Raw genomic sequence first — 24,121 nt, forward strand, 5'->3', positions numbered from 1 at the left:
ATTTTTTTGATAATAGATAAATATTTAAAAATAAATATAAATTTAGGATTCTATAAAATAAAAGATTGGTTTTTAAATAATATTTATTTATAGTTTATTATTAATTTATTCTTGATTACATTTAATTTATAAGAAAAGTCGATTTTTTTAGAATATTCATAAATAGAAAAAAATGAACTTAATGATAATAATATAGCTAATTTAATTTTCATTTTTACTTATAAAATTATTTTTATAAAATTTCTTTTAAATATTGAATTGTTTATAAAATTTTTATTTCTAAAAATTAAATAATTTAAGATAGCTTTTAAAATATAAAATCAATAAAAAAGATTTATTTATCCATTTACTTAAAAAGAATAGCACAAGATATTTAAATAAAATGAGCTATTTGTTAATATAAAAAAGAGCAAATTCTTTTTATTTGATTTATGATAAATTCTAAATTTAAAAATAAACTGAAATATATTATTTTTATAGTAAATAGTTACCAAATAATTGAAAAATCCTAATGAATCTGGTTATTCAAACGATTTTAATCTTAAATGTAATATTAAGAAAATAAAAATATTTATCACCTTTTTAAAAATATGAAAATATTTCTATTTAAATATTAAATAGGATAATTTAATTTTAAAAATAAGCCAATATAAAAATTTAAATAAGAAATTATTTTCTATTCTTTAGAACACAAAATTCTTTTTTTATTAACTTTTAAATTTTAAAACAAATAATCTAAAATGATTTATGAATAGGTAATTTACTTTATTTAATCCATTTCATTTTAAATTTTCTAAAATAGAAAAACACAAATTAATTTATTTCTAAGATATGGAAGGGTCTTTTTATGGATAATCTTATTTTAAAAATATAAATAAATTATTACTTATAGCAGATAAAAATCAAATAGCTACAAATACTGTTTTTTATTGTAAAATTAATTACTTAGCTATGAAATAATTTATTAAATTTTTATTTATAATTCACCAATGATTTTAAATATATTCTTCTAAAACATTTTTTCTCTCTTTTATTTCTTAAAGCGAATATTTTTTTCATATTCTAAAATTAGTCAAATTTTTATTTCAAAATTAATTTAATTTTATAAAAAATTAACTATTGAACAAAACCAGTATATTTTAAGCAATTAATAAAACGAAAATGAAAAATAAAATTGATAATTTTTAATTTTAAATTATCAATCAGAAGACTGACTGATTTGAATATTGAATTTGTTCAAAAATATTTTGTAAATATGAGGGTAAAATTTTTTAAGAATTGATCAGACTATAAAATTAAGAAATTAAATTGATAAGAAATAAAATACATCAGAATTTTATATAAGAAATAAGTATATATTTATTTTGATTAAAGGATATTAGCACCTGTTTTTATTAAATCAAATATAAAATTGCTGATATATGAAAAGTATACCAAATGAACTGAAGGTAAACTAGAGAACATGATTAATTATAATCAAGCGATGTAGGTATTATGGAAAGCTCAATAGGACATAGAAATAGAAATTAAGTATCAGAAAAAATTAGACTAATTAAGAAACCAAAGAAATGAATAGATACTAATAAATATTTAATTAGAATCAGTCAGACTTTTTTTTTTTGATTGGGTATTTAATGAATTTAAAATATTGATGGCCAAGTAAAAGAAATATGTGACAAATATATGGAATTTAATCAGAGTTTTATCTTTATATTGTAAATTCTTTCTTTTTTTTAATCATCTACCGACGAATTTCAATATGTTTGTATGACTGCATAACCAAAGAAAAGAAAAAAGTCAATTTTTGTTTTGTAAATGAGCAAAATAATCCTACAGACAATATTAACTAAATTCACATAAATTTTTTGAAAACAAATTCATCAAATAAATAAAAAAAAGCAAAACAATACTTTTAGAAAAAAGTGTATTAATATTTTAGATTTTGTAAAATTTGCTCACTCATCATTCATTCATTTATTTATTAATTAGTTAATTAATTAATAAATTAATTTGCTTATTTATTAAATTGTTAATTGATAAAATCATAAAAAAAGGTTTGATATCAATCGATTGATAAAACAATAATCAGAAAAATTTACTTATAAATTAAATTTTGCAAGAAAGTTAGATAGTTAGTTAATTAGTTTTCAATATATACAAATAATTAACTATTAGCTGAAGTAGGATTCTAATAAATCCATTTATAGAAGTATCTATCATTTTCTCCAAAAATAAATACTTAAAGGACTTATTTCTTTTTCTTCAGTTAGGGTTTTTATTAATTTCGATAGTTATATTGCAGAAATGACAAACAATTCCATTAAGGAAGATTTGCTTAGCAATAGCTTCGCGACAACAACTTCATCAAATTCCTCTCCGGATTATCATGCCTCGTAATGCAATGCTTAGTCAAATAATGGTGCAACCTCTTCATTTGAAAGTTAAATCTCAGATTCAAGAGACGAAAATAATAGCAGCAAGTAACTAAGTTTAAGTGAGTTATTCTAAAAATCGGAGCATTAGCTTGGAGATACAAACTTCAAATTCATTAGATATAACTCTAGAGTGACAACTTATTCTATAATAATTTCTTCAATCCTAACTCTTTTTGTCTTTGGCTACATGATTCTCTTTCGCGAATAAATGTTTGTCTTTTCCTTAGAATTTATTGAAAGAATGTAGTCCAACCAGAACTTTTTTTTAGTTTCTTTCATGAACTTTATTTCTCTTTGCGTCAGCCCAAAGCCTGTAATATCTATGTTGGTAATATTTTTTGCTTTATCGACTTAAAAGCTTAAGATATTAACATTTCTTTTATACTATGGATTTTTAACTTACACCTGCGTGCTGCTAAAATCTCTTTTTGGGGATCCAAGACCATATTGGATCGAGTAACATTATTCTTAGAATGTTTAGCAAAATTATGTAAATGAAAGTAGGATACTTAGTGCTTAAAATAATAATTCCAGTGACATTTATTTAAATCAACTGCTGATATAACACTATAATAACAAATCTTTGAATTACTTTGAAGACAATGATTATAATCTTGAGGAAAATTTTTAAAGGCTATCAAATAAGTAGTAATTGAATTTAATTAAATTGTCAGAAACTGATAAGTTAAGTAATATTTTAATTTCTGAAACAAGCTAAGAACCTGAAATTAAAAAGTAAGCAAATACCCAAGTCTATTTAAATCAAAGTCAAATAATAAATAATTCAAATAAATTCCAAGATAATTAAAATATGTCATATTTCTCGAATTCTACTATTCCATATAATGAGAGCCATCACAATAAATTATCGAATGATTTAAATAATCAAAGAAATAGTTAAGATAACTTAAATATTGTTGATCAGGATGAATATAAAAAAGGATATAATAAAACTTAACAAAACATTTAGTAACAAAAAGAAATTTCAGAATAAAAAGAAAGTTAACAAATAAACTAATTAAATTCTATTTAAAATGATATCAATCCTAGTGTTCTACCCTTAGACTGGAAATGCTATTAAGAGTATGGAAATCCTTCAGGACATGCCTTTTTGGGAGTTCCCTTATATGAATTTATTGTAAGAGATTATATTCTGCGTAAAATAGGCAAAGATTAGCGCTTTATTAGGGTTTTAGTAACAGTATGTGCTGTCATATTAGTTAATCTAATTTTTATCTCTAGATTATATTTGGGAATGCATTCTTTAAATCAAGTAATATTTGGCTGTGTATTGGGTATCTATGCAACTGTATTCTATAGATTATTTTTTGAAAGAAGAATTTCATCTATGCTCTATTAATATGTTTAATTAAAGAGATCAAATGCTATTAAATAGATTTCGTATGTTATCTTATTTACTTCCGCCATATTCTCTCTTCCTATAATTATATATACTATTCAAGAGTTGATTCTTAGTCATTCTTAAAACCTTTAAAATTAATTAGTAGAATGGGAAAATATTATTTAACAAAAATGTAGTAATTTTACTAAGATGCAAAGCTTCCACCATAAATGCTTTATCGACTCAAGCGTTGTAGCAATAGGTTTTTCTATTGTTCTAGGATTTTTATTAACATCAAGAGAAAGATTTTTAAAAGGCCAATACAAGGAAATCCCTGGCATCAAAAACTTTATTTACAGAATATCTATAATACTCCTCTGCTGCTCAACAATAGCAATATTTTACTATGTGCTACCTAGTTTCAATAACCCCTATTTAAAATACATCTACCTCTTTTTAGGTATATTTTTAACAGGATTTTTATTAGTGGCACTTGTTCCAAAGCTCTTTGAAAAATATCATCTAATTACATTTATATTTCCACTCTTACAAGAGTAACTTAATGATATCAGCTAAAATGACAACATTAAATAATAAATTAAAAATGAATCATTTAACTCATACCCAAGCTTCTCTTCTTTCTAAACAGAAGCTTCATATAGTAATACTTTAACTAAAGATCTACAAAAACTTTGATTACTTTTAATTATATAAAATATAAACTTATTTAATCTTTTATATAAAATATTATGGTAACTGCTTATTTATTATTTGATGTTTCTTCTTAATTTAGTTAGAATTACAAACAAACCAAATATTTATTTATCTATATCTATGCACCTCTATTTCTTGCTTACTGTGATTTTTATTCTTTTTTAGTATTTACAAACATTTCTCTTTATAATGCTTATTTTTATTTTGGTTCACTCTTTTAATACTCTTTTAATGTTACAGTAATCCTTTAAAAAAAATAAATACTTGTTTAAAAAATATACATTTATTGTCTTATTAAATCAAAGTATTCTTTTTATATTTTAGTTTTTTAATTATTTATTTTTAATGTTTATAAATACTTAGACTAGTGGTGGGGACGAATAAATAATTGAATTTTTATTAGCGGAGATATTATTTTATTTGCTTATTTTTGTTAAAAAATAATGATTTTTGACTGGTCTTAATTGATTGGTGAGGATTTAGAGTATACATTAAGTTAAAATATATATTCAGAATAATACTTTACTCTTTATTATATTTTTAATGTGTTGTTTTTTGTAAAAATTTGAAGGACATAGTAAAATATTTGAGGAGACTTTATAAATAAAAATTTTTTATTAAGTGATAATAAATTAATTCTGACATTCAATAAAATAATTAATTAAATATAAATTATATTTTTATTAGATTCAAAAGAAAAGAAAATATATATAAAACTAGAAATTTTAGATATTTTAGTGGTGATAATTATGAAGTTAATTCTTGGAATTATATTTAATTAAATTTAGCTTATTAAAAATCTTTTTTTTATAAATATAGTTCAAAAAATAGATTAAATGATTAAATTATATTTGAGAGAGGAAATCAATCAAAAAATATATCTTCTTTTTTAATAGAGAAAATATAATAAGTAAATTTATAAAAGCATTTGGGAAATATAAAAATAGTTTACAAAATTTTAAAATATTTTTTCTTAAAATTTAATCTTTAATCAATTCATAAAGTTATTTGGTTTAAATTATTTAATGTTATTATATTACAAAGACTGAGATTTCTATTATTGTTATATGTTGTTGTAGTTAGGTTTTAGTTATTGGGCACCTAATTTAGCATCTTTCTAATATTAATTAGTCACTGGTAATTAGTTGTTTTATTTATCAAATGAATAATTAAATGAATAGTTTGACTACTATTATTTAGATTTATTTACACCCTAGTTAGGATCAACAACTCCATAACTTTAAGAAAGATTGTTGTTTGCATTAATAATGTTAATGTTTCCACTGTTATTGATGTTATATACAGTCTCTCCAAAAGCTTGTAAAATTTATTCTAAAATAACTTTACAGTCTTCATCCATGTAGAATTATAAAGCGAATATATCTTTAATGTTACATAGCAATGCTGGTAATTAATTTTATTTATCAGAGAATTCTTCAATAATCTACTCTGCAACAAAATTACTTTTAATAGCTAAAGCTGTAGACCTTTGTATTATATAATCAGTAAATTTTTTAATTAATAATTATAAATAAAATTAATTTACTTTCTCACTCCTTCATTTACATCCTTAAGTCCAAATAAAAGAGCTCTAAAGTTTTAGACTCCAAGAGCTCCTAATCCCTTTGCACATTCTTATCTAATTATTGGATTCTTATCCTTGGTTAAACCTTCTATGAACATCAATTCTGCTTAAGGACCAAAGCTTGATATACTCTATAGAGCCAACTTTATAAATAGTTAAATTAATAATTTATTTAGGTTATATTATAAATCTTTTTACCTATCTTATTTCAGGTGAGCTGTCTTGTAAAAAGAAATAGAATAAAGGAAGAATATTTCTAGATTTAAGATAAGTAATGTTTGAATCTTATGCCCTATTTCTTAGTATTTCCAAAGTTTGCAAACATGCTTTTCTAACTTCAATCATTTTATCACTTTTTTATTAATATAATTTTATTTTATTTTCATTGTCATTTATTTGTATTTTTACCTTGCATTTTTGAAAAGCTCTTCAATGATAAAATCAATAGTGGGCTTTTATACATTTGCTAATTCGAAAGCTTGAATTATAGCAGTCTTAAGTTTAAAGTTACTTTAAGGTACATTCTTTAGGAGGTCAATTAAAATTTATTCTCCATATACACCAAGTCTAACCAATGTTTCACAGACAGTGACTTTGTTAATAGACCCGTCTCTTAAAATCTTTTTTTTTAATTTATTTTAAAATTTAAACAAAATGAATTTAATTAAATTTATTGTTATAAAAAAAAATATTTCTATTAATTATTTATTTGCTCTTAAAATTTCTTCTTTTTATTTTTTTTATGCATTGTTATTCTATGAAATATAGATAGATGCGCTTTAAATGAAAGATATTATTTATTTGTATTATTATTATAAATTTTTTAGCTTCATATTAATTTCAAAATAAAATAAATTACTTTTGTTAAAGCTGGGAAAGCGATGTCAGCTATTTAACTACCTAGAGATCCTATAGAAACACAAGCAGCAGTTCTTACTTTCCAGTAGTTATCTTTTAATAGCTGAATAAGGCGCTTAGCTACTTTAGGAGGATTAACCTCACCTAATCTTCCAAGACACCATGCAGCCATTGCTCTTACTTAGCTTTCTGGGTCTTTCAAAGATTCATAAAGAGGCTCTATTGCTTATTGAGCTTCAGGTAACCCTATTAAACCTAAAGTGCTTACAGCTGTTTCTCTAACCTATTATTTTATTCAAATATTAGAAATAAAGTCTTATTTTTTTATAGTTACCTATGCATTTTCATCATTGAGCATACCACACAAAGCCTTAATAATATTTTGAGATATTTAAGGGTTTGCTTCTTCGTTATTTACTGAGGGGTCTATGAGTTTAACTAAGGTAAAATCATTCAAAAAAGCTGAATAATTATGACGCTGCTATTGGTAACCTTCTTAAGTAGCCTAAAATTTGTCATATTTCACAGCTAGTAGTCTTTATAGAGCAGCCATGAAATCCCTACTATTTATTTCTATATAATCCTATTCAATATCGTAGTCTTCTTCAACAAAAGCCAATGGAGTTTAATTTCCATAATAAATACACATTGTGCCTGGGTTGATATTGTAATGTTGAGCGATATTGTAAGGAACGATACGAATACCTAATTTATTTTTTTCACTTTTGTTAACCCTCCAGCTTAAAACTGTGCTTATAGCCATTTTAATCTTTTGATTTGGAGTTTATTTAAGGATCTATTGATATAAAATTATTTATTTTATTAATAAATTAGTTTATATTATAAAATTTTACCTTAAGTAAAGTATGTTCACCAAGCTCTCCACAAGCTCTAATAGTAGAGACAATTAATTAGCGGTCAATAGTACCTTCGTTAAGGAGATTTACTAATAAAGGTAATGAGTCTAATTTAAATTATAAAATATGTAAATTTATGTTTTGTAATTTCATTAAATGTTTACTTGCTTTCCAAATCATCGAATGCATACGATTAAGAGCACAAAGAGAAGATATTCTCTTTTTTTAATCTCCAGAGTTTATATCATTTTAGAGAGAAGGGATGATAACAGATAATTATATTTCTTCGGTTTGAGCGAATTTGTTCATGATGTAGATATGAATATCATTAATTTCTTTATTAGCAATATCTAATAAAGCAAAATATCCTGGGTAGTCAAAGTTAACTAAAGCAAGGAAGGCTTTATCTTGCAAAATTGGGAGAGCTTCATCAATTAAAATTGAAGCAAGTAATTTGATATTATTGAAAGAGATGCTATGAGGTCCAATTAAGGCTATTCATTAATAATAATATTTTAAAAACTAATAAATTGAAATTCTTTTTTGTTTGAAAAATTATTTTTATCATTTAATCAAATATTATGCAAAATATGTTTGTATGATTAATAGACTATCTACTATCTATCTTAAAAAAATTTTGATAAATATATATGGCTAACTAACTAAATATTTGTTCAATTTGGAAATACAAAACTAGTTTATATAATTTTATTCTTAAGTTTTGTTTGTTTGTTTGTAAAAAAAAAGGATTTGAAAATTGAAAGATTTTAATACCTATAATCTCAAGAGCACAATATACCATATAGAAATCTTTAGTTTCATAATAATGACGAATATTCAAGTATATTTTAGTAAGAATTTAAGTGATAGCTTGTTCAGTAAGAGATTCCCTAAAATTATAAATTAGCTCAAAAAGGAAGATTAAAGAACCTAGTCTATACTCAAGTTGTTGATCTAAGAAGAAGTTAATTAAGATATCTATTTTTTGTTCATATGAGGCATCTACAAAACCTTAATCGCCTGCAATTTGCTGTAAGAATTCCTTGTAGCATTAATCAAATAAACTCAAATCAATAGACTCTGGCATAATATTGTTATTAATGTTAATTTAACTATCTCCTTGGTTATTTTTTTCTCCCTCTTCCAAATTGTTAAATTACTAGTTTTAATTGTATTCTAAATTGCTACCATCTTCATTTCTACTTTGCTAGTAAGAATTGTTTGCTTTATCTATATTTTATTTTTAATTTGCTCCTAACCTAGATTCATTAGCTGATTCATTTATTTTCACCTTAGATAAATTATATGCCATAACATTTAGAGGGTCTTCTTTTTGAGAATCTGAATGATTGCTTCTTTAGTCTCTGTAGCGGTTTTAAGATGAATACTCTTCATCAAATACTCTCTACATGACTTCCTTTGATGACTTATTTGGCGAATTTATTTTTTAATCACGAGTGAAAGACTGTTACTACTACTAAAATGATTTGTTTTCTTCAATTGAACCAGATAAGCGATTTTATTGCATCTGGGGTTATTACTGTTGTTGTTATTGCTGCTATTGCTAGGGGAACATAGATGGAGGCTAAAAGACCTAGGTGTTTGGAGGAATATGAGCAAACTGTCTCTAAGGCTAGGCACTAGATTGGATATTTTAAGCTGAAGAGCTAGAGTTATTTTAAATTCCTTAAGATGAAGATTGCGAATATCTATTGAATCCATTTTACTACTACTATTACTGCTACTACTATAACTATTATTGCTATTGTTACATTTGCTATAGATACTCTTTTTATTAGAGCTCATGAATATTCTAAACATTGTTTTGCTACTCATATTGAATTTCATGATTTTAATCATGATCATCATGCTGATCTCCAAGCTATTCTTATTATTCCTCATGCTGATATTAATCGTGAAGATGATGCTACTGGATATCCTCGTATTCGTGGATTTAATTTGCTTCTTCGTACTCTTCGCCTTCGTGCTAATAGTGTTCTTCATATTCATTTTGAGGTTGCTCCTCAGCATTATTTCCATTTCCTAGATGTGGCCCACCATACTAAGAATTAAACTGTGCCTGTTATTGCTAACTCATTTTTAAAATTTATTTTGTTTGTATGGTTATTCTTCTTTGAATTATCTCTTTATTAAGAATATCTAACTTTTAAGATTTATTTAATTGCTTAGTCTTTTATATAGTGAAAATATCGTCGTATCTAATTCAATTTTTATAATTGTTTTTATTCACTTGATAATAAACTTGATTCAAAATAAATATACTTGAATAAAACTTCGTTTGTTTCTAATAATCAATCTTATTTATTTATTTATCTTATTATTCATTCATTCATTTTATTATTTATTTATTTAATTAATTATTTTTCGTTTCGAAATAGCATGAAACAGACAAATAAAATAACAAGCAAATTCTGTTTATAAAAGAAAGCAATATCATTCTAACTAAATATATATGAAAATGATTGAATAAATTTTATATTTTATATTTATTTTTTTCACTTTTTGAAAAAAATGCTAACAATATTACATAATAGTAATTGAATTTAATAGATTAAGTTCAATTATAAAAACTTTTTAAGTCTCTATAAACATAAATATATTTATTTTAATATAAACATATTTATTTATTTTCTGTTTTCATAATATTATTTTACATTTACATTTTCTGAGAAAGGATTTACTTTGAATTATTATTTAAATTTAAAAGTTAGTTGTTAAATTTTAGAAAATGAATCAAATTTTTATTTTTTATTTTTTATTTTTCTTCAATTAATTAATCAAAATCTTTCATCCTTTTTTTGTTTGAATATTTTAAATTTTTGCATACAAATTAATTTTTTAAAATGCAGGAATAAATGTTAATTTAATTTATTTGAATTTTGTATAAAAATATTTGTTATAACCTATTTATAGCTTTAAATCAATTTTTTTATTTTAGTCTTTCAAAATTGCAATATATAGGAGAAGATGGCCCATGAACAAACTTTTAGAGTCTGTCCATTTAATAATCAGGATTAGTGAGAGTAACTTCAAAATCTCTTAATATAACACTAAAAACAATTTTAATGGTAAGTAAACCTAAATGTTGTCCTATGCAATTTCTTCTTCCAGCTGAAAAGGGTAGATAAGCATAAGAATTGATTTAATTTTTTTCAAGCCATCTATCAGGATTGAATTCTTCTGGGTTTTTAAATATCTTTGAATTATAAAAATTTGTTAAAATTGCTAAATTAACCATGGAACCTTTTTTTATTTCTATGTCTTTAATCTTATGATCTTAAGTTGCCTTTATTTTTATAAAAGCTATTAAAAAACTAACAAATAGCATTAAGCTTTATTTTTACTATTCTATACATAAGGGTAGAGGTAGGTCCATAAAACCTAAATATTTCTTTTATGAAGCAATCCAAATAATTTAGTTATGAAATCTTTTCGTAAGTAATTGGTTGATCATGAGAGAAATGCTAATTTATTTCTTTTCTTAGCTTTTCTCCAATCTAAGGTTAATTAGAGAATATTTTGATAAGTATTTTTTAAGTAAAATTAATATGAAGATTTAATAAAAATGAGCAAAATGTGTCTGAATGATAAATTACATGAGGATATTTACAATAAAAATAAAAGCAGAACCCCACCGTGTGACCTTTATTTAAAAATTATAAATCCAATTAATTAGAGAATATTTTTAGCATTTTTTTTTTATTAAAACTTATAAATTCTGAACAATGAATAATTAATACACACCAGTAGTTTCCATTCCAGCTAAATAAAAGGTCAAGTACTCTTCTAAAAGTTCTTCTGGTAATATTTTGTTTGACTTAGTTAGCTCTTCCTTTTCCTGTTTACTCATATCTGAGGATTTTTTATCTAATATATAACCATTTTTGATGATCTGATCGATGATTGAATTTTCTGTATCTACTTAAAAATCTTCTTAGCTTTAAGATTATTTTTATTGTTAACTTTATTTATTTATCCTTGAGTACAAAGCATCAATTAGAATTTGTTTAATATTTTTTATGTCTTCATTAACTACTCTGTCAAATCTACACCAACCTTTATCAAATGTGTAAGTTCCTGTTAGAATATATCTGATTGTTCTCATTTAATTGCAAGTAGCTGTATTTAAATGATATAGGTTTTGGGGAATGGTTTTCTCTTTGTAACGTTAATTATTCATATTTATACCAAAAAACTATTATGTGATAATATCTCCACTGATGTGTTAAGATAAATCAATCATATCAATTCTTTAAACTGTTTTTTTAACTAATGGACATTTTTATATAACCCAATTTTAAGTTATCTACTCAATCTTTGGCACCACTTGCTTCAAATTGTCAAAATGAAAAAGCTTAGAAAAAATATTTCGTTTTCTATTATGGGAAATTTCGTCAAATAAAAATCCATTTCCTAATACTCTACTAAACATTTTCACTATGAAAGGACTTTTTTAGTAGCAGTTTAGAGAGTAAAATTCTTTTATCATTTCAGGATCTATCAAGTAGAGAGCAATGTTTCCTCCTATTTATTTATATAGTTTTACTTCTTATATGTTCTTTTTTTCCACACTTATTAATTTACCTATGTTTATAGCTAAGGATTTAGCATCAGGATGCTCAATTCCTACTTACTTAAAGAACCTAAGAGAGTCACCATACTTTTTAAAATCTTTCTGTAAAATACCCCATAAACCTGATATAGGATAGTATTTTATGATTGATACACCTTATATTCTATACCTTATCAAGTTTGCTACAGGGTAAATTACCATTTTAAAAAATGATAAACACAAAATGAGAAAAAAAAGTATTTTAATTGCCACAAATATCATCTATTTTATTTATTTCTTTTCTAATTTAATTTAAGCTTTTATTTATTAGTAATTAATTATATTCTTTTCATTTTGAGAACTTCTTTTTCCAAATCTATATTTTGGGGGAATTTTTTATTTTATTTCAATACAATAATATCTCCAATTAAAAATTAGTTTTCAAAAAAATAATTCATCATTTTTTTAAAGAAGCAATATTATAAATAATTCACTTATAATAAGATATATTTCAGTGGAATCCAAATAATTTAAAAATTTTATATTTTATTACAATTTTACAATTTATTTGGTTTTTATTTTCTTCAAAAAACAAGAAATTTTAATGATTTAATTAAATTTTTATTATTAAAAGGTATTACTTCATATTTTATTTAAAGATATCTCTTAAAGTTAATTAATCTTTTATTATTTCTATTAGAATTTTTTAATGTTTTAGATAAAATTAATTATTTATTTTTAAATAGTTTAAAAAGAAGGATTGAAATTTTTAAAAATTTTAAAAGTATTTTCATTTTAGTTTAGTATTTTATAAATGATTGTAATAAAATTTATTTATTTAACTTTACATTAATATTTAATTAATTAGAGACTATTTAATTCAGATAAAAAATATCTAGATTTTTATATTTACATATTTGAAAATTATTTGTGGAATAGTTTAAATAAACCTTTTTTAATTGTTAAAAATAAAAATTTATGCTTGAGATTTATTTCTTAATTAAACTTAATTTTAGATAAGTAATTCTAGATATATAAACTGAATAAAAATTAATAACAAATCACCCAAATGCTAGCATAAAATTCTTATTTATTAACCAATTTGATCATTCATATTGTTCAATAAATTTATAAATTTTTATCATAAATAATTGGAATATCTTTAAATCTATTATATTAGATAATTATTTTTCAGATAAATTTAATAAATAAAAAAATGTAATATTTATTTTATTTTTTTAATAATTTATTATTTTAAATATATTTTTAATTTTTGAAGAAGCAGAATTTTATATGTGCTAAGTATTATACTTATTTTTTTAAAATTATTTATGATGTTATATAAATCATGTACTGACTGGACATTATAATTTTAGTCTTTCGAAAAATATAAAAAAATCTAAAATAGCTGTAATAAAATGTGCTAAATCTAAAATAAGTCTTTTATTTAAATAATTAAATAATACATCAAAATTAACTATCATAAAATCTAAAATAAACTTTTCATATAATATTGAAAGAAACAATAAATTGATTGATTGCGTTTTGATGAATCAAATTTTATTTAATCAAAATGTATATGAAAATAAGCAGAAAGATAGACATATTTGTTAAATAATTCTTATTTAATATGAAAGTAATGTCATATCTATAAGAAAAATATTCTTAATTTTTCATAGAATTATATTTGGTTTTGGAAGATAAGAAAGAATGTGTGTGAGTGAGTGATTGATTGAAGGAGGTTAAAAAGATAAATAAAAAGAAAAAAAGAGATAAATTTTTATATATTATTTCAACGTGATTATTTAATTTATTCTTTAAATCTTTAAAATAAATATCATACATTGAAAAAATAAAAAGCACTTTAAAAATTTAGAAAGATAATCATTATTAGTTTAAGCATGTTTTAGCCTGATATTGCAACACTTCAATAAGTTGCTTAGCTCTTATAGCAAGGCAAGTTAGCTGACAATCAATAGCAAAAAGAAGTATATCAAAAAATAGAGGAATATTCTAAGTCCCCTGAATTTTATAATTACTTATCCTACATTTTGGCTGCATAAAACAACCAAATTTAGCTTGAGATTCGTCATATGGCTGGTAAATACTCACTCACTTTTAGTCTTTTATAATAAATAACTTATACTAAAATAATTTCTTTTTGCCCCCCAATTAAGCTATTTCTCATATCACATAAGAAAACATTTACCTAAATTGTTTATTTTATGATTTTAAAAAAATGGGTTTTAGTTATAATTTATTTTTTTATTTATTATTTTTTAAGCATGTCTAAAATTGATTCATATTTTATGCAAAAATATTTTGAATTTCAAAGCAAGGCTTAAATTTATTCTAATTTTAAAATATTTTGTTAGGTGTTACATTAAAGTCGTTAGTAGAGAGAAATTTTGAGCATATTCCTGAACAAAATATCTAGTTCATTAAGCAAAACTTGTTCTAGTCATTTAACGATTAATAAAAAGCCATTAGAAGCGCTATAGGTACTTTGATGACCACTATAATTTACAAGGGAGGATTTTAAAAATGGCCAGAATTGATTGAGTTTATGATCTAAAACTTAGAGTCCACAGACCAAGGTGCTATTATTAACAGTATAGATTGCATTTCTAAAATCGTAGAAGATTTAAGAGTAAACTCTGAAAATTATGCATTTTTAGATTCTTCAAAGGGAGGATCTTAGCTCAACGTTTTGATTCCTAAACTTTTTTCCTTCTGTGATCCAAAATATGGTACAGAAATACAATCAAACGCTATCCACACATTGAACTTATGCGTTTAACCAATGCCTGCTGCTTTGGCAGAAAATTTAGATCAATATTTATAGATCCTCCTAAGCAACGTATAAAACAGTGAAAAGAGTATCAGACAAAGAGCTTTCCAAGGAATTACAGCATTAACTGAAATAAGAAGAGACGCAATAATGAAAAGAATAAATCAAGTCATTCAATCAATCATTATTGGTAGTTAAGATGCTGAATATGATGTTGCTAAAAGTGCCTGCAACTTCTGGTTTGAATATCTTGGTATGGAATAAAGTCCAGAAGACATATAACAAAGTATGAAATGTGTTTAACCATACTTAAAAGAGTATATAATTGTTTTTTTTAAATTCAACTTTTAGTTAAAACTAAGAATTTTCTTTAATTTAAAAGTTTGCTTCCTGCTTTATTGAAGGGTCTTTAATACACTGACGATGATTTAATGAATATTTTGCCTAGCACATAAAACATAAATAATAGACCTGAAATTTCAGAAGTAGGTGACATTGATGATTGTGATTTTGATGAAAATGAGAATTAATATGATTTTGAAGGAAATGATAATGAGAGAGAAACAAACGATTATGGTGAGTACACATTGAGAAAAGTTTGTGGAAGAATTATATAAAAATTTTCATAGCAATTTAGAGATGACGTTTTCCAAATTTTATAACCTTTAATTGAGCAATGCTTCTAGAGCAACGATTGGAAAATAAAGTAATTTCCTTTATAAGTCTTTGATATAAATTGTGTTATAAAAATCTTTTTTATTTTAAATTAATCAGAGAAGTTGGCATAATTTGTTTAGGCGATATTTCTGAAGGAAGCATTAATTCTGTTTAGGTACATTTAGGAAATATAATTCCTTCATTGATATAGTTGTTCAATGTTCCTGGATAAAATTATCTCCTTCAAACCTCAATTATGTGGACCATTTGTTAGTATAGAAGCTGGTTGATTGACAACTACAATTAATATTTCGATGTAATCAAAAGCTATTTGTAATGCATGGCTTTCGGAATCACTCACTAAATGCAACACTTGTAAGAGTGTTCTTGCCAGTGCTTAAAGGATTTTGTAGATAATGGATCTATGATTCTTAGACCATACTTGCACGATTTCATTAAAGTATTTAATTTGAAGAGAATCGGATAATTATTTTTTTTTGTTAACTGTAATAGGTTGTTACTGAAGCAATTAAAGTTTATTAAAACAGCAATTTAAATATGCTTTTAGATGCTGTGTGCACTATTGTTAGTACCATGTAAGAAGAAGTGAATACTCCAGAAGTCCTCCAAACACTACTTCCACCTATCCTTGAAAAATGGGGATAACTCAAATCAACTGATATTGCTATAAAAGGATTTGCAGGTAAATTAGATTGAAATAACAAACAAGCATTTTAAGTTAAAATAAAATTATTAGAATGCTTCTCTCTTCTTGCTCAAGAATTAGAATCCAATTTCTTAATCTATACCGAATACATTTATCCTAAATGCTTTGAAATGTTACAAAATTATGTCATAGCTTTAAACACAGAAAGTAAAGATAGAAAACATATTAATTAAAAGAAGTAAATATTCCTTATGGGTACCGATCTCATGAGCAGCATAGTCTATTGCACAAAATAAAACTTTGCTCTCCTTGCTCAACATACAGATTTAAACTCTATAATTATTAATACAATAGATGTAATTAAATTAGTCATTATTTTCTGTTTATCAAAATTCTTTTTCTTAAAAAAAAGTCTTAAGACAGTGAGGTTAGATCTTTCATATTCACCTTGATAAGTGAAATTTCAATCCATTGTCCAAACTATATTGCATAAAAAGTAGAGATATATACTCAAATGATATCTTAGCATGTTATTCTTTTCCCACATTCCCTAGATCCCGGTAATTATTACTTGAATACTTGCAATAATGCTGTACTTTGTCTCAACTAATTATGCATTAGTTATCCTGAAATAATGAAACCTTATGCTTACCAAATAGCTTTAAAAATAATTAAAATTTTAGAAGAAACCAAAAAAGTATTTAAATTTAAAATTTGAATTTTATATTAATGTTCTTTACAAAAATAGATGGTTATTGATGTAGCCAGAAATGTATGTTGCTCTTTATGCTCCATAGCATTACTTGATTACTAAAACGTTAGTTAACATCTTTCTAGTTTCGTCTAAAAATTCTGTCTTAGTGTGAGATAATACAATGGATAATAAAAGAGAAGAGCTTTTGAGTATTTATTTAGTTTTATTGTTTTCATTAATATATTTTATTAATTAATATAAAAAAGGGGTTTATTCAAAATGGCATTCCACAATCCTAATGGTATCATTAATTATATGAGCTACATTGTTGATTCTTTCATAAGATACTAAAACCCTCCATAGGAGTTGAAATTGTAATTCAAGACTCTGTTGATCGAATATAAAAAAACTCTTAACGATGAACAGTGGTAAAACTTCCTTTTGAACAGTAATTTCGACTAAATAGTTATCAAAAACTTAATTTAGCAATACCTTTCTTGAAATCAACCACCAAAGCAAGTGAGAGTAATGAAAAATTATTTAACTTAATCAATCAACAATCCAAAATATCAATTAAAAAAAACTATATGATCTATCTTCGATATACCAATCAATCAATAAATAAAATAAATCGTTATCATTCTATTTCAATTTAATTCAAAGAATTGCATTCTCAATTATTTTTAAGTATTTTAATTACAAAAAACAAAATAAAAATATGATTAACCAAAAAGAAAACAATAATAATTATCAAAATAAAATAATAATCAAAGTTAATAATAATAATAAATTAATAATTAAATCTAACTAGCAACGCTTGAAATATAAAAAATTAATTCAAGTGATTTTTATTTCTAAATAAAATAAAATATAATATATGATCTTGTCTTTGTATTTATATGTGTTTGTATTATATTAATTCTATTTATTTATTTAATAAAAACATCTCAAAATTTTATTAAAATTTAAATAAATATTCAATTAAAAGTCGATTCATATTAATTAATTCATAGTTTAAAAATAAACCAGAAGAATATTTATTTTAATCATTTATAATTGATTATTTTTATAATCTTTGATTTATTTTAAAAATATTTGTAACTCTTTTAAGTAAATATTTTTCAGATTAAAAATGAACCGCAGTACATACTTACAGTCAATTTCACAAAATTTAACTCAAAAAAATAAATAATTTTTGTTAATTGTTTTAATAATAAGATTTATCTTTTTGAAATTTATGATGATTTAGGAAATATTAGGGTATAAAAGTATATTTACACTTTTTTCTATTTATTTAATTGAAAAATTAAACCTTATTTTTATTTTTTAGTTTCAATTAAATGTGTTTGTTTTAGAGTTAGTAAAGTTCAGTAATATTCTATTTTTTGAGATTAATAAATTTAAAATAGATTTTAACTTGGTTTTTTGAGCTAATATTTAATATAATTTATTTATTAAATTTTAATTTTTAAAATAATTTTTTTAATGAAAAATAAATAGTTTGTAATCAAATAAATATTTTACAGAATAAATACACTTAAAATAAAATAAAGTTAGTGATAAATAATTCAATTCATTAATTAGTTTATTTATTTATTTTGAGGCAAAGCTAATTATTTATGGAGTTCGAAATGTTTAATTATTTATCGAATATTAAGTATGCTAAAATATTTATCAAAATTCTTGTTTAATGCAAATATTTAAAGTTCTATGATTTACTTGAACAACAAAGTTTTTTTGTAATAAATTTTGAATTTAAGGAAAAGCAGTAAAAATTATGTTTTATCAACTATTACAAAAGATTTTTTAATGCCACTTGAAATCCATAGAAATTAATGAATTAATTTTTAATACGATTTTCAGAAAATTATTTACCAAAAACTAAATAGCATTCAAAGATTCATGGATAATTAATTGCAGTTATCAAACAAAAATCAACTTTTGGATTAGACAATATTCACCGCATATACACTAATAATAATTCTTAATTTTTTTATACTAAAATTGATACTGCAAAACTAATTTAAAATAAATAACATAGTATTTCATAGTTATATATAAAATAATAAGCTATAAATAAGTTAATTAATTAAACATGCAAACATACTAAGGCAGTGCATTTTCCTCGTCTGAAACTTCGCCATTAAATTATCTTAACGAAATAGATTAAAATGTTATTGGGAAGTATTACTTAAAAAAATTTAATCAGCTCAATAATCCTAGAGCTAGATAGATTGAAAATTCTAAACAAAAAAATACTGAAAACTTAGAAAAAATAGTGATTTAACAAAGATCTGTTTAATTTATTATAGAGCCCATCTACAAATTAATAGAACCAATAAACAAATTTTATATTTACGGAGACTTTCCAGTCGAAGCAGACTTCTTTTCTAAAGAAACAAGCGATTTATAAACTATTTTAGAGGAGTCCAAATAATGGACTTAATGGAAACAATGCGTTCAAGTATAATACAATCATTAAAATGGGTTTCTAGAATTGTTTCAAAGTATTAAATTTATTTATATGATTAATTTTAAAATGAATTTATTTTACTGATATTTAATCTATTTGTTATAACAAAAATATTTATTTCATTTATTTCTTGATTAACATTTAAGACAGACATATTGTTTACTATTTTTTCAATTTTAATATAAATAGAAAGTAATAATAGTGGTTTAAGTGATTATTAATATATTGTTAATATACTTTAGTCTTTATAAGATTAAAGAATGTATGAATTATCTCAGATAATTTAAAGCTACGGAAGTGCTATCCTCAATAATTTAACTTAGATAAAATAAATTTTTAAATTTGTAAATAATAACCCATAGCTTGTGGATTATTTAGAGAATAGATTTGTAGAGTTTTAGTAAAAAGGATTAAAATGGATTTAGGAAAATATAGATTCAAATTAGTACTATACTTATGTTTTTGGTAAAATTGATTTCAAAGAAGAATGCTATTATAATTATTAAGAAGGTTTTTCATCTGGGCTTTTGTAGATTTTAGGTATCTATCTATCTTTCTTACTATTCATTTATTTATTTAGATAGTAATTTAATTTTTATGATGCCGATTAATTTCTATATGGCCTAAGATCTTATTATTAAAAACCATTTAAAAATTTGATTAATTTTACTTATTCAATGTTAATATTACTTGAACAATTCTTCCAAAATTGTAATTTATAAAGAAAGAATTTTATCACGTATAAGAAATAATAAAATCAAAGAGATTAAATTTAAAGAGAATATTTTAATTTAAAATGATAAAATATATAAATAATAAAGGGTTGGATGTAGAGACTGCAGCAAGGATAATACTTAAGGTAGGAAAGTTAGAATTTATAGATCAATATGGGAGATTCATCAAACTTTACAAAAAATTGGTATTTGCTATATCTCGGAAAAGAGAGTAGTAAGAAGAATTAAATTTTAGTATAGTTACAGTTGATGGTTATAAGATTCCAGTAAAAGTGTTAGTTATAAATCCACCTATATAAATGAGTGATATTTCGTAATATTTTAATTAATTTAATATTTTTTTTACAAGTAATAAACAAATAACAAATTTTGCATCATCAATTCCTCAAAATAATCTTTTAAGTGCATAACTTAATTTACATTAATCTATAAATGAATCAATACATTCTTACTTAATTAATTGGTATTTTAATAAATATTTACAAAACCTTACTTTAAATTGTTAAACATTATAATTCTTTAATATAAACTAGAATAAAAGAACTGCTAAATGTACCTCAATTATCTTTTAATTAAATTTTAACTATATTCTAGTATTAAATTGAACCTGCTTGGTTGAAATTCCTATAGGATTAAAGGTAGGATTAGCATAATTTAAAGCTTAAGTAATTAGACCAAGCAATTTTGTAAGATTTCAGCTGCATGTAAAGATATTTAAGATATTTCTCTATTACTTACATTATTATCTTTATTATTTTATTAATCACTATTACCAAAAGAATTTTTATTTAATTCAAAATTAATTTAGGAACGACCCTTTTATAGACAAGTATTATAAATAACAGTTTTAGCAAATAAAAATATAAAGTGAGTAAGAAAAAAAAATATGTGGATTCACGGTTCTCAATTGAAGGATTTTACTTTTTTTGTGATGAAAAATCCTAAAATTAATCAACATGATTTAAACAAAAAAAATTAATTAAATTAACTTACAAATTTAAAATAGTAGGAAAAGAAATAAATATTTATATGTCTTTAGTTTCAAAATATAAATTGTGTATTGAAATAAACAAATAAAATAATTGTCCTGATATTTATTATTTTTTGTATTCTCATTCGCATTTATCAGATTTAGATTACTCAAAATTTAGAAAATATTTAGATTTTCGCAATTTTTTAATGCTAAATTCAGAACAGGTTTCTCCAATACTGATTAATTACTTTTAGAAATTGTAGAGAAAGAAAGTTATTATAAACATAAAAATAACAAAGCTATAGTGGTCTATCCATACAATTAATTTTTTTTTAGTAATTAATTTATGTATTTTTTATCATTCTTCAAATTTTAGGTTTATTAAGAGATTTTCTTAATTTTTTATCATTAATTAATTTTTAATTTTTATAAATACCCTTGTGTTGTTTATCTCTTTAAACAAAAAAGCATAAAAAAAGATTAATTTGTTTTGTGGAATAGAAATTAAATGGAAGTTGAGGACTCTAATTGCAATTCAAATACATATGGATTGGCTCTTTCGAGAAAAGTAATATAAACTTTCGTATAAGATAAGAAAGATCATGTGATTTTTATGTATTTCCATAGACTTAATTGGATAATGATAGTAGTTGTTGCGATGAAGAAGACTTAAAGAAAAAGTAGTAGAGAATATACAATTTGATGGATTTTTACAAGCAAAGGAATGAAAAATATAAAAAAGTTGAGTTTGATTATAGTCATATTGAGAGATTTATTTTACCAGAAAAAGAAGTTTATATTATTGGTGACATGATTGTAGAAGATTTCTTAGACAAATCAGAACCAAGTTAGATTGTAAGGGCTTCAAATTGGCAGTGCTGGCGAAGAGCAATAAAAGTGGAATTTAGAAAGGATATATTGTGTTTAGAAACTATTAATGGTATACAAATTGTTTATAGTTTTTTAGGATTAAGAGTTTAACAATTTCTTTAATAAAAGAAAATACTGCAATTGGTCTATGTGAAATGAAACAAGTAGTGAAAATGCTTTAGTCAAAAGGCGATTAATAACTATATAATTTATCTTGCTTGCTGGCAAATTACTAAAAAGTAATAGATATCATTTTAGGTGTAAAAGCGGATATAATGGCTTTCTTGAAAATATATCCTAACATTTAACAGTTGCAAGACTAAGTATTTTAAAAATGGTTGGAGGATTGTTATAAGTGGATTAAAAAAAACATGAAACAAGAAGATATCTACACCTACGAAGTAGGTAGGATAGATTTTAAGAAACTAGAACATTAAGAATATATGTTTGGTGTGAGTAAATCACTGCTAGACTTACTAGGTAAATATTTTTTTTAAATTAATTAAAATTAGAGGTAATTAAAAACTTCAATCAAATAAATTAAAGATCTATTTATATATATATCTATCTATTTGTTTATATATTTGCTTTAAATTAGGAACTGATGAAAATACAGCTGTTAATATAGCACTTCGTTTTGGTAAAATAGAATTTTATACTGAAGAAACAAGGTATATTAATATTACTTAGAAGTTGATTTTTGCTTTAACTTAAACCAGAGACCCTAATAGAGTTATAAAATATGATATAATCACCTTAGATGGAATAGTAATACCTGTTTAGGCTAAAATAGAATGCCCAGTTATACCTTTGTCATCAGAGTAAATATTTTCTTACAATTTTTTATACCAATTTTTTAATTTAATTCTATAAAAAGAGTTCCTGGATTAAGCGAATAGCCATTTTATAAAGCTTTTGCTTAAGTATTAACAGTAATCAAATATTAAATTGATGATAAATACATTTAGCTAGTTAATAAATCGAGATCTATGCAAAATAATAACAAGAGTTATGGGGAAGATTTTTCTTACACTATGGAGAGGTAATTAAGTTTAATTAAAAAAATTATTTTAAATCTTTAAAATTTTTTTATTTTGTAAAATTTACTTTGAATTTTATAAAAATTTTAATAATAAAAAAAATAGCACTTTGTTACTAGAAAAGTTTTATAAAAACGAATACAAACAACAATTGAACAATTCTAATTAAGATATAAAGCGCTGCTTATTTACTGAATTATGATGATGACAATGCTAAGAAACTAATTTATAATTAAAAAATTAATTACTTACTTACTAAATTTTGACTGTTGCTTTTTACCTTGCAGCCAAAAAAATAATAAAAACACAATAATTATCTATACCTCTCTAACAAATACATCTAACAAAATATAAAAATAGATAAATTAGCATTAATTAATTAATTGATCAATCTAGAATTTAATATACTTCCTTGATTAAACCAAATAAAATTAATCTAATTTACAAAAAAACTACTTAATTTATATAAAAATGACTAATAAAATTTATTTAAAAAACCAGCTAAAAAATGTTTTGTCTGATTCTTAGTTAATTAATTCGTAAAATCTAAATTACTTTCTATTAAAAAAAGCATATAAATATATAAAATTTTATAAGTTTCAAAAGTTTAAAAACTTAAAGAAAAAATTTTTTTCATTTAACTTCAATTTTATTTTTTATCAATTATTTTTTTAATATTTTTATTTTTTTGCCTATCTATGTATCTAATAGTCTTTATATTTTTGTCATCTATCAGTCTGTCTGTCTATCTATATATATATCTATTTATCTATCTAATATAAGTCCGTAAATTAATTATATCTATGTTAAGTTTAATCGATTTTTAATTTAATAAAAAGTAAATAATATTAAAATGAC

General features: G+C 22.8%; 6 protein-coding genes across 6 annotated transcripts; 4 read left to right on the forward strand and 2 right to left on the reverse strand. All coding sequences in view use genetic code 6, as the record gives it.

The window, feature by feature from the left end:
• Nucleotides 1–2,304: 2,304 nt before the first annotated feature.
• Nucleotides 2,305–4,473, forward strand: TTHERM_00527080 (PAP2 superfamily protein; the record flags this gene model as incomplete). Its single annotated transcript, XM_001028113.3, has 1 exon — nt 2,305–4,473. One exon carries the CDS (start codon nt 2,305–2,307, stop codon nt 4,471–4,473), a length of 2,169 nt encoding a protein of 722 aa, XP_001028113.1.
• A 1,009-nt stretch (nt 4,474–5,482) lies between these two features.
• TTHERM_00527090 (PBS lyase HEAT domain protein) lies at nt 5,483–9,946 on the reverse strand (the record flags this gene model as incomplete). The annotated part of the gene is made up of 9 exons (XM_001028114.2): nt 8,566–9,946; nt 7,956–8,285; nt 7,789–7,898; nt 7,269–7,730; nt 6,936–7,217; nt 6,485–6,696; nt 6,275–6,428; nt 6,038–6,219; nt 5,483–5,978 (listed from the first exon to the last, which is right to left on the reverse strand). Exons 1-9 carry the CDS (start codon nt 9,887–9,889, stop codon nt 5,483–5,485), a joined length of 3,552 nt encoding a protein of 1,183 aa, XP_001028114.1. The 5' UTR covers nt 9,890–9,946.
• A 649-nt stretch (nt 9,947–10,595) lies between these two features.
• On the reverse strand, nt 10,596–12,751 carry TTHERM_00527100 (cytochrome P450 family monooxygenase). Its single transcript, XM_001028115.3, has 5 exons — nt 12,397–12,751; nt 11,557–12,336; nt 11,409–11,455; nt 11,157–11,309; nt 10,596–11,098 (listed from the first exon to the last, which is right to left on the reverse strand). The coding sequence occupies exons 1-5, from the start codon at nt 12,644–12,646 to the stop codon at nt 10,733–10,735; spliced, it is 1,596 nt and encodes a 531-aa protein (XP_001028115.3). The 5' UTR covers nt 12,647–12,751; the 3' UTR covers nt 10,596–10,732.
• A 1,514-nt stretch (nt 12,752–14,265) lies between these two features.
• TTHERM_00527110 (importin-beta amine-terminal domain protein) lies at nt 14,266–17,674 on the forward strand (the record flags this gene model as incomplete). The annotated part of the gene is made up of 9 exons (XM_001028116.2): nt 14,266–14,464; nt 14,740–15,472; nt 15,538–15,861; nt 15,930–16,272; nt 16,326–16,515; nt 16,570–16,835; nt 16,892–17,176; nt 17,228–17,382; nt 17,440–17,674. The coding sequence occupies 9 exons, from the start codon at nt 14,266–14,268 to the stop codon at nt 17,672–17,674; spliced, it is 2,730 nt and encodes a 909-aa protein (XP_001028116.2).
• Nucleotides 17,675–19,268: 1,594 nt separating this feature from the next.
• On the forward strand, nt 19,269–21,291 carry TTHERM_00527120 (hypothetical protein; the record flags this gene model as incomplete). The annotated part of the gene is made up of 5 exons (XM_001028117.3): nt 19,269–19,680; nt 19,836–20,186; nt 20,468–20,693; nt 20,914–21,084; nt 21,189–21,291. 5 exons carry the CDS (start codon nt 19,269–19,271, stop codon nt 21,289–21,291), a joined length of 1,263 nt encoding a protein of 420 aa, XP_001028117.2.
• Nucleotides 21,292–21,861: 570 nt separating this feature from the next.
• Nucleotides 21,862–23,465, forward strand: TTHERM_00527140 (hypothetical protein; the record flags this gene model as incomplete). Its single annotated transcript, XM_001028119.2, has 4 exons — nt 21,862–21,921; nt 21,981–22,293; nt 22,353–22,703; nt 22,822–23,465. 4 exons carry the CDS (start codon nt 21,862–21,864, stop codon nt 23,463–23,465), a joined length of 1,368 nt encoding a protein of 455 aa, XP_001028119.2.
• Nucleotides 23,466–24,121: the final 656 nt, after the last annotated feature.

This window comes from Tetrahymena thermophila (assembly GCF_000189635.1).
Source record: "Tetrahymena thermophila SB210 genomic scaffold scf_8253811, whole genome shotgun sequence".
Lineage (NCBI taxonomy): Eukaryota > Ciliophora > Oligohymenophorea > Hymenostomatida > Tetrahymenidae > Tetrahymena > Tetrahymena thermophila.